Genomic DNA, 10,676 nt, shown 5'->3' with positions numbered 1-10,676 from the left:
AGATAAAAGGTGTGTGTGTTGGGTGGAGGGGGGGGGGGGGGGGGGGGGGCAAGCAAGAGGGCTTTTGGCTCTTAATAACCTGACTTTGAATTTCCTGGAGGCACCTGGCCAGTCAGTGTTGGAAACCAGACACTGGGCCAGATGTGCCCTTAGCCTGATCCAGCAGAGTTGATTGTAGGTTCTTGCCGTGCCATAAGGGGTCATTTGGCTGAGAGTCTAGTAGAGTTGTGTTTGTTGTCAGGATGGCGAGGCTTCTCTCTCCCAGATAATGCACCACAAGCAGATGGTAACGTTTGTGTTTGTTTGATTTTGCTCCAAGGACTGCAAAAAAAAAAAAAAAAGACGCCGCCGTGTCTTTTGTACCGCTTTCCTTGTTTGTTTCTCTCTTTCTTCCCTTACAAGGCCCGGGGCAGATGGGTAGCCTTGCACGCAGGGATGTCAGTACCCAGGATCAATGAGCTGAAAAGGGCCCTTAGTTCTTTTTACTTTTCTTCCCCAGGGCCAGATGCTGTGCTTGGCCGTTCAGGACGGAAAGCTGGTGCTCTACTATGACTTCACCGGAGAAGTTCAGATGGCACCACCCTTCAAGGACCCTGAAACTCTGGCCATCAGCAGCAACACAAACAAAGGGGTAAATAACCACGGAAGGGGCTGGGTTACTTTGATCCGTGACGTGCCACGCGGCACAGACGTGGGAGTTGTATTCCCTTCATGGGCGGGAGCACATCTGGGAAAGGGAGCCCACGTCAGCCTTCTGAGATGACCGAAGGGCCTTTCAGATATCAGGCTGCGAGGAAGCGATGGGGCTTTCGTACCTCCTCAAGGATCATGTTCTGGATGCGTTTCTGAAAATGTGATGGAGGACCTCTTGGGGATGATGCCATTGGCAAGCTGATAGGCTAGTATTTTGCCCATCCGCTAGGCTTGGGAGGAGGGCCTGTATTGAGGACAATATTGTTTGCATCTCAATGGCCACCATCACCTAACCTCTCCTTTGAGGATGAAAAGGGTTTTGCTTCCCCCCTCTTATCCGATTCCAGATCCATATTTTCCTCTTCAAACGTGCCAACAAGGATCTGATTCTGGTGCGTCTGGAGCAATCCACCATCTTCACGCTGGAGCACGAAAACACTTTACAAAATGCCACTTCCTATTACCTGGGTGGTGTACCTGTGTCCATTTTGCCCGAGAGGTAAGACTTCTTTTCCAGTTGTCTCCTGAAACCGGATTTATAGTATCCCCACCCCACCCCCCACCCCTGTGCACTTGCTAATATTCCCAGATGTCAAGATTTCTTGCATGTTTCTCAGCCTCACAGTGTGCTAAGATGCCAATACATGGTTTCCTGTGCATGTTCTGTGGGGGGGAGTTCTTTTGAAGTGTTATTTCTCCATCTGAGTCATGACAGTTGTGTGGCCTGTTAAAAGAGGATTTTGTCACTTTGCTTCCTCTCCTCTCCTCCTCCTTACCAAAGTTCACTGAAGCGCTAAGGAGCCAGACTCCCATCCATTCCTCTCTGCCAACTTCCATGACGGCAGATGTTCTCTTTCAGCTTGAAGAAGAAATTCCCCAAAGGCGGATCCATCCGGGGCTGCATGAAAGGCTTGAAGGCTCATGGCAAATACGTGGATTTAAAGCGTATGAACACCACGGGAGTGAGTTATGGGTGTACCTCGGACCTCCTGGTGAGCAGAATGCGCGAGCTCTGTCCTCTTGCCGAACATGAGAACGTTGTCTTGCTGGATCAGTCCAGAGGTCCATCTGGTGTGGCCATCTGTCTCCCAGCGGTTGGCCAGTGAAGTTCAGTGAATTATTGCAGTGCTTTTATCACTGAGCTTGTCTGTGCTACTGCTGGGCTGTGGCAGGAAAAAGGATAGATCTACTGTATGAAGGGTGAGCAGGGGCAGCACCAGCATGTACCCTAAGATGGGGCAGCTACCACGGCCTGAGACTTCTGTCAGGACCCACTGGCTTCCTCGCCCACGTTCTTCCTTAGCCAGCCAGCCAGGCTCTCTTCCTCCCCTCCTCTCACAAGCACTGCCTGCTCAGTACGCTGCCCTCTGCCACTAGGGAAGGTCGTGCAGGTGGCGCACAGTGGTGGCAGCACTTCTGGGGACCCTGAGGGCAGCCCCACCAGCTGCACACATCACCCCACACTGTCAGCGGAAGGGTGAGAGGGCCTGTGAGCAGGCAGGGGAGGACAGCCCTCGGGAGTATGTCCGGGTGGGTGGGTGGGCAGAAAGAGGAGAGCAAGCAAAGGGCACACTGTGCCCAGCCCCCCCCCCCCCCCAAAAAAAAAACCTGGAGCTGGCCTTGAGGGAGAGCTGCGTTTGGTATCCGTTGATGTACATGCAGGATATCCCATGGAAAAGAATATAGATGTCTGATAGGCTGAGAAGGAAATCCTTCGCAGCTCTTGAATATCAACAGTCAGCTGCACCTCTAGAGACCTTGTTTCCCTTTCAGAGTGGACCTCTTGGTTAGGACCTTTGTCTCTTGGATGGGCATGCCCTTTTCGTGCCACAGGGATGCAGATCTCATGCAAACAGCTTTTTCTGAAATGGTTATAACACCCGTTGGGCACCACGAGAAAACGAGAAAGCACCATGATCAGGCACCACCTTGCCTATTTCTTATTATCCTTCCATGCTCGCTGTTGTTTGTTTGTTTCCCAGCCAAAATACAGGGTGAAGACTTGAAAGCCAAAACCCTGGGGTTATTGGGAGAAAGTAGTTTCACAATCCACTAGGCTGGCATAGCATTGCATGTAACTAGTGGTGATTTTTTTATTTTATTTTTTTGTTACCGGTCTTGGAGTGTGTTCTCGGCAACACCCTCAATTATCACTAGAAGCATGTAATATCCTTACTATCATATGTCATGCAATGTTGAAGGTTACCCGTGCTGGTGCTTCAATAGCATTGGTTGCTTATCGGAATGCTAACTAAAACGTAAAGGAAGGGATTTCTTCCCTCCAAGTCAGATTAGCATGTGACCCTTGGGGTCTCCATACCTCACCCATAGTGTGTAGCTCAACCGACATGCTGCAATCACCTAGGTTTATTTTTCTAATCTTATTCTGTAGCCTATAAACGCCTCCGAAATATTGGTTCCTTCTACTCTTAGGCTTGTGATGTGTCAGGAGAGCACTGTCTGTCCTTCCCGCATCTGAAGTGTTATGCGGTGGCCGCTGGGTGGCAGTTACACTACCTGACATTCAGTTCCTGTTTTAGCCTGCAGCTCTGCCTTTTTAGTTTCCCCCTGGTGTTGCAGTGACTCTGCCTCTTTGCAGGTGGCTCGCTCAGTTAAACTCCACGGTCACGGCTTCCTGACCCTGTCGCTGCCGAACGTCCCCTCTTTACAAGACTTCTACACCGGCTTCAGCTTCCGCACCAGCCAGAGCCATGGCTTGATGTACCACCATGCTACAGGGGTATGTCGTTATTGTCTCTTAAGGGCTTGCCTCTTCCTCTAGCTCACCCGAGTGGCTCCTTGTCACAACCTGTTGCAGGTAACTCCATGGCAGGGTCTTCATTCCATAGGAATGCTTCACCTTTTCCCTAGGTAGATGGTTCGGCAAGGATGACGTGTGCCTTCTCTCAGGGTGGCAGGCAAGTTCAGGAAGCTTGATTGATTCCCTGTGTTTCTAGCAGGCATACCGTTCTCTGGCTTTGAGCAGGCAGTCTTCTGCTGCTGGGCCCCTCCTTCCTTCTGGGCTGGTAGGAGAAAAATGGCAGGTGGAAATGATGCTGGACAGCGTGTCAGTGTCACATTCGAGTTTTCCATGTGATATCAACATGTTGTGCGACAAACACCCCTTGCTCTGCCCCCAAAGTGCCTGGGGTAACAGGCTGTCCCCTGACATTTCTAGTTTCTAGGGAAGGACAGCTCCTAACCCCTTGGGAGAGCCAGTTTGGTGTAGTGATTAAGAGCGTGAACTCTAATCTGGGAGAACTGGGTTTGATTCCCCACTCCTCCACATGCAGCTGCTGGTGTGACCTTGGGTCAGTCACAAGTTCTCTCAGAGCTGTTCTTTCAAGAGCAGTCCCCGAAAGAGCTCTCTAAGCCCCACCTACCTCACAGGATGTCTGTTGTGGGGAGCGAAAGGGAAGGAGATTGTAAGACACTCTGAGTGAAGGGCGGGGTATAAATCCACAGAGTGTGCGGACTCTAATCTGGGAGAACTGGGTTTGGTTCCCCACTCCTCCACTTGCAGCTGCTGGATGACCTTGGGCAAGCTGTAGTTCTGACAAGAGCTTTTCTTGAAAAAGAGCAGTTTCTGTCAAGAGTTCTCTCAGCCCCACCTACCTCACAGGGTGTCTGTTGTGGGGAGGGGCAGGGAAAGGAGTTTGTAAGCCGCTCTGAGACACCTTTGGGTAGTGAAGGGCGGGGTATAAATCCAATCTCTTCTTCTTCTCTTCTTCATCATCTTCTTCATTGTCTTTGTCGTTGTCTTCTTCTTGCTGCTGCTAGATTACAGAAGAACTTATGAAGTTGCTTTATAACCACTCAAACCATGGATGCCTCTAGCTCTGACTGGTGGCTGCTGTCCAGCAGAGAAGGGTCTTTCCCAGCTCCCTCTGTTTGAGATCCTTGAATGGGAGGTTCCAGAGACTGATGCTGGTGCCTTCTGAATACAAAGCGTTATGGTCTCTGTTTGTGTGCCATTGCGGCTCCTTAAGCCTGGCTTCCTGTGACAATTCCTCTGACTTTGTGTATTTATCCTCATTGGGAAGAGGGCAGCTCCGTCTCTCCTACCTGAAGCCTTCCTGATGAATGGCCTCATTTTTATCTTCAGTAACCTCGGGGGCAAGTTGCTGTCCAAGATCTGAGGGTCTGTTTTCTCTCTTCCTCCTTAGGAAGGGGTCTGCCAGGTGTCCTTGAAGAACGGCAGGGTGGCCGTGAACGTCCTGGCGACAGAACTGACCACAAAGGACGCGTATGCAGACGACACGAGCCACTATGTTGCCATCTACAGCGACTCCGCAGGGTACTTACCGGAGCCATTCCTTGTCTCGCTTGTCAGTCCCTCACATCCCCTTTCCCCCCCAGGCCCAGATGAGCCGGTGGGCCCCCCTTTGGTACAAAACGCATTTCCCTTTCAGGGTCCGGGTTTACATTGACGACCAGCTCCAAGGGACCAAGCCAGGGGCCGATCGCCACCGAAGGCAGAAGCCGCCGGAGGAGCGGGTGCCGTTCCACCTGGGCGGAATGCCTCAGCTCAGCGAAATGGGCAACCTCTCTGGCTGCATCGGGAACGTCTTTGTCAGACGGTGAGTGCGGGCAGGCCTTGTGCTCCTCCCGTTGTCTCAAAGGCCCACCTCCCTCTTCTCCCCAGGTAGTTTGGGGTTTTCTCCCCTTCCCGGCTTCTCTCAGCAGGGCCAACTCAAGTGTGATGGGGGAGTTCCATGGCAGGATTTCCCAGTCGGTGTTCCCTCTAAGCTCCAGCTCACAGATTTTTGTCTCAGCTCAGGAAGGAGGGCTCCAGAGCAAACTCATTTATGCAGTAGCCCAATCGCTCGCTCACAACTTTAATGCCAGGAGCTCATAAAGTAGAATTTTTGCTCACAAGACTCCACAGCTTAGAGGGAGCATTGCTCTCAGTGGAGGTTTCTAATGGGACTGGGACTGCGATTCTGGGGGGGGGGGTTGGTGGGGCTTTATTCCTTTCCCCCCAAGCTATTTGCTTTATAGAAATTTCCCTTCTAAGGCCACTGTCATCTTCACGGTGAGAAAAGACCTGGTCCCCTATTGACCTGTGGCTGTGTCCCCAGTGGAGCAAACTTCATAGTTCTGGTTTAGATCAGAGAAGCAGCACAGGGGTAGGATCCTGCTGTCAAACTCGGAGCCTCGTTTGCCATGGGATTTCTCTTTTCTGTCTAATCGCTTGTAACCATTCGGTATTTGGGCTGTTGGGGTGGGGGCGCAGTGAGTGAGTGGACGTGTGGGATCCTGCTCTGCTTAGCTTCGGAACGATTTTCTTAAGAGCCTCCCGGATGGGGAGAACGTGAGCGACCTTGAAGCCTCTCTCTCTGCTAGGTGTTCTCTGTTTATAAATTAGCAATTTATTATTTTTTTTAAAAAAACCAGCAACAGATCACAAAGCCACAGAAAGGGAACAGTAGCCCGGGGGGGGGGGGGGGGGGTACTGTTTGAATAATGTATAATACCAGGGCTGGCGCCAAAGGCAGTCAGTTCCGACATAGATGGCTTCTACTTGACAGCTACATATCTCAATAAACAAATCTTTACCAAAAGAGTGTTGTTGGGAGTGAGTTCATGCAAGAGCCTGACACCTGCCCTCCTCCCAGCCTCCATAGCAGTGGTTTTCTGTGGGGGAATTGATCTCTGTAGTCTAGAGATCATTTGTAAATCTGGGAGATCTCCGGCTCCACCTGAATAAATGGCCATGAGGTACAACTTGTGGCTCGATAATGCTACATATTTATAAATGCAACCCATGAAAAATAACATATAAACTGCAGTCCGTGGTTGACTGATAGAAGAATTCTGTGTTTCATGTTGAGTGGTGGAAGGGATGTGCAGTTACTGTGCACATGAAAACTGTAATCTCTGCTGTGTGTATGGCACATACTTCGTCCATATGCTGGACCTGTTGGCCGCTCCATCACACTCCGCATGAGTACAGTGCATGTCCGAGAACGCTCCCCGCATTCTCCCGTGGGTGTGCATCTTGGGAAGACCCTCAGAGGTAAGGCAGGCAGTTGTCATCTTTAGTGGAGTCAGAGAGCGGTGGTGGTGGTGGGAGCTCAGGGTCCCGAATTTCCTTTTTTAAGTATCGACTTCAGTCTAGCACACAACTGCAAGTGAGTGCAATAATAGCTAGAGTTTTGTGGCTATCCAGGCGTCGAAAGAACAAATTGCCCTTGATGCTTTGAAACTCTCTGTCCTTCCGGGACTGGCGAACGTAACCAGAAAGACCTCGTCCACCTTCCCAACAGCTGCTGCTTGGCCGCAGTCCTGGATGAACAGCTGTTGAGCTCCTTTTCGCTTTCTGCAATAGGAAACTGGACCCACAGGTCGTCGTGGACCTTCAGCAGAGCACGGAGAGCGTCAACGTGACCATGAACTGTCCCCGGGATCGGCAGCCACAGGAAATGAGGGCGTCAGAGAAGAAGGACAAATGGAAACCCAAGGTGATGAAAACCTTCCCTTGGCTTGGCGGGCATTCAGTCCTTGGCAAAAGCGGGCACCCCTCCTCCCCCAGGAGTGTTTAGCTGTGGGTTGAAATGGAGAAACGGTCATCCACAGGGACAGGGATGATGGAAGACGGGCTCCTTTTCTAGCCTGTCCTGTTGTGGCGCAGCCTGTGATATAGCCCTCCTCCCGACCTGGAGAAAGGGAAACTCACTAGAGGTGCCGTGGGCTCTTTCTTTATCAGATCCCAAATGCACATCAATTAACCACAATCTTTCAAGAGAAAGACAGTTTATTTTCCAAAAGAACAAACATCAGCACTTGCAAGAGCCCGAAACAGAACACTTAGAAAAGAACCCAGGTACTTAAACTATCTCACTTTCCCTTTAGAAACAGGTCCTTCCTCCAGCCAGAGTCTCTGAGGCAGGAGGGAAATAAAACTTTGAATCTCACCTGCCGCACATCAGTTTCTCCTCCTGATAGTCTGGTTCAGCTGCAGGCGAATCCTCCATCACCGAGAGATGAAAAACCCAGCCTTCTACCTACCAATTTTATCCACTATTTCCCTACTAACGAGCTCACCGTTGAATAAACATGACCTTTCCCAGCCGACATACCAAGGCTTCATCCTTGGCAAACATCACCTGTTAACAGTTTGTCCCATTAACCAGCACAGAGGGCTATGATCTTTCTTTTAACAGTAATAAAGTTGTAAAGAGTAAGGTGCAGTTACTACTGAGCATCACACCTGCACTGGGCAGAAGGGCCCTGGGAAGCATGCAGAGTAGCTCTTCCCCATTCCTTGCACAGAAGTTGGCCCTTTTGTGCAAGCAGCGACACCCTTTCATCTCCTGAGCTTCACAGAGGTGGGTTAGTCCCTTCCACTCACCTGCCCGCCCACCCCAAGGTTCTGATCAGCCATGAACTGCCGCCCCCCTCCCATTTTCCACACACCCCGGGGGGAAACGTTCGTGCCAGTCAAATCTGAAATGTAACCATTCCTTGTCCGCTGGGCCTCTTCCTCTGCATTTCTTTCTTTTCTTTTTTTTTTGCCATCAAGTCCCATCCAACTTATGGTGGCCCCCCCCCCCCCGTAGGGTTTTCAGCACCCTGACCTGGATGGCCGAGGCTAGCCTGGTCTTGTCTGGTCTCAGAAGCTAAGCTGGATCATCCCTGGTTAGTATTTGGATGGGAGACCTCCAAGGAAGTCCAGGGTTGCTGTGCAGAGGCAGGAAATGGCCAACCACCTCTGAACGTCTCTTGCCTTGAAAACCCTACAGGGTGGCCATAAGTCAGCCGCAACTTGATGGCACTTCCAACCACCACCACCACCACAGCATTTTCAAGGCAAGAGGTGTTCAGCGATGGTTTGCCTTTGCCTGCCTCTGTGCTGCAACCCTGGACTTTCTTGGTGGCCTCCCATCCGACCACTAACTAGGGCTGACCCAGCTTAGCGCCTGAGATCTGAAAAGATGGAGCTAGCGAGGGGCTCTCTGGGCGAGGGCCTGCGTTTTGTAGCCCTGGCACGTTGGCCGTGCCGTTCGTCTCCCCCCTTGAGTCAAGATGTGAGGCCACGTAGCGGCTGTGGCCCCTCTTGGCACACCCACCCTCTCCCTCCTGCTGATTCTGGGCCATGTGGGTTGCAGCAGCAGCCTATTCTCCAGGATAGTCTGTTCCGTTTTGTGTAGAGCCGATGTTAAAGCTGCTTGCAAAGTCTTTATGGTAACAGGCTCGTCCGCCATTTTGTAGCTGCGTTTTTTTTTCCTCTGGTGCTTTTTTGTCTCGATTGCTCAGATAGGTTTATGGACTTTATGAAGGTTTTAGCAGTACCTTTATGTGCCTTTTTTGTTCGTCCACCTTTTCGCATGTCCCATAGGGTGTGCGTTGGTTTTTTTAATGCGCTTTGGCTGAGGTAAGGAGAGATCGGGATCAGAGCGAGTGGATTAGACGTCCGCCATTCTCTGTGCCGACGCCCTGCCCCAGCAGTGGCATATCATCACCTTCTAGTAGTAGGGCTTGGCAACACAGGAAGGAGAATCACTCTTCCTGTGATTGTGAGGACAGGCCACACGGGGCCTCCTGCGGTAATGCAGCTCTCTCAAGGAGAAGTCCTCCGAGTGCCGTTTTTTGTAGCCCTCAAGTCAGAATGAAAATATGCGGCTTTTGTTGTGTGTTGGTTTGTAGAGATGGTTGATAGTATTAACTTCTGGGTGCCATTTTGCTGTTTACAGAGGTGCGTAGGGCAACTTGAGGTGTGTGAATGGGGCAAAGAGAGCCTTTCTGTCTGCTACACTTAAGCACAGGAGCCCTTTGACAACCCCGAGTGGTTGGTCTGGCACCGGATACGGAAGTGGTATTGGCTCTTTCCCCCCAGAAGATCCTCAGGGAATCTCTGGAACAGAAAGGAGCAACATCCAGGCCATGATTTGGGAGGGATGGTGGTTCAGTGAGAAAGCATCTATTTGACATGCAGAAGGCCCCAGGTTCAATCCCTGCCATCTCCAGTCACAAAAGGACCAGGCAGTAGGTGATGTGAAAGACCTCCACCGGAGTCCCTAGAGAGCCTCTGCCAGCCTGAGTAGGCAATACTGACTTCGATGGACCAAGGGCCTGATTCAGTGTAAGGGAGCTTCAGGGGTTCAGGTCCATAACACCAGCACCTCCCGTGTGAAGGGAGGCCTTTGCAGACTTGCACGACCTACTTGGTGGAAGAGGCTGGTGGCTCTTATTTTGGTTCATGCTCCAAATCCCCGGTTTTGTTCCCGTTTTAAGATCTAGCCGTCAGAATGTCCCACAGCCAAGCTGTTTGTTCTCTCAGCGTCTGGAATCTTGTATAGACTTTGTTTCATTCGAGACAGAGAGATTTCTGAGCTGTTTTCCTCACAGGTGGTGGGCACGGCTGTGCTGAAGGACGAGACTTGCCAGCTACCCAAACACCCCAGAACCATCAAAGGTTCCTTCCAGTTCGGGGGCTCCTCAGTGAGCCGTTTGGAATTCGATGACGTCCCAGCAACATTCCAAGAGAGGTATACGTCCCAAATAAAAAAAATATGTGCCATCTCTGCTCCCTTCCCATTAATTCCTTCCTTATTTGGTGAAGTAAGACTATGGAAATCGGCAGGTCTACGATATTTCTCCAGCTTAGGCTTGGGAAACTGAGCAGATCTGCCTACAAGAGGAGTTCTCAGTAAGGCCAAGAAGCTAATTACACTCCAGAAGAAAAAACCAAGAACACAATCTGCACAGTACACATAACAGTGTACTGGCGGTCAAGGTCTCCAGAAGTCTTCTTCTTCTGTCTGGATGTTAGATACAGATTGAAGAAAAGTTCTGAGTCTTCTGTGTGAAAAAGGGGTTTGGGGACAGAGAAATGCCTCAGGCCAGGAGCAGTCCCGTTCACGCCTCCGTTTTGCGTTCGACGCAGAGCAGATTTAAAACAGTGCCGGGTTCCAGTGACACAGACTTCTCCTCCAGGCCAAGACTGAATGAACGGAATCTCTTAAAAACAAAGAGTGTTT

The 10,676-nt window shown here is 50.9% G+C and overlaps 1 protein-coding gene across 1 annotated transcript in view; it reads left to right on the top strand.

Annotated features, from left to right (window-relative positions):
- The window catches only part of LAMA5 (laminin subunit alpha 5), a 317,451-nt gene that overhangs the window by 292,577 nt on the left and 14,198 nt on the right, over positions 1 to 10,676 (top strand). The window contains exons 66-73 of the mRNA XM_015425665.1: positions 500 to 631; positions 1,041 to 1,192; positions 1,553 to 1,685; positions 3,293 to 3,433; positions 4,860 to 4,990; positions 5,106 to 5,273; positions 7,025 to 7,157; positions 10,045 to 10,184. Of these exons, the coding sequence (XP_015281151.1) occupies positions 500 to 631; positions 1,041 to 1,192; positions 1,553 to 1,685; positions 3,293 to 3,433; positions 4,860 to 4,990; positions 5,106 to 5,273; positions 7,025 to 7,157; positions 10,045 to 10,184 (1,130 nt within the window). The remainder of the gene's footprint in view (positions 1 to 499; positions 632 to 1,040; positions 1,193 to 1,552; positions 1,686 to 3,292; positions 3,434 to 4,859; positions 4,991 to 5,105; positions 5,274 to 7,024; positions 7,158 to 10,044; positions 10,185 to 10,676) is intronic.

This window comes from Gekko japonicus, unplaced genomic scaffold (assembly GCF_001447785.1).
Source record: "Gekko japonicus isolate JY-2015 unplaced genomic scaffold, Gekko_japonicus_V1.1 scaffold1202, whole genome shotgun sequence".
In the NCBI taxonomy this organism is placed as follows: Eukaryota; Metazoa; Chordata; class Lepidosauria; order Squamata; family Gekkonidae; genus Gekko; species Gekko japonicus.
This window is presented reverse-complemented; position numbering and strand designations above follow the sequence as displayed.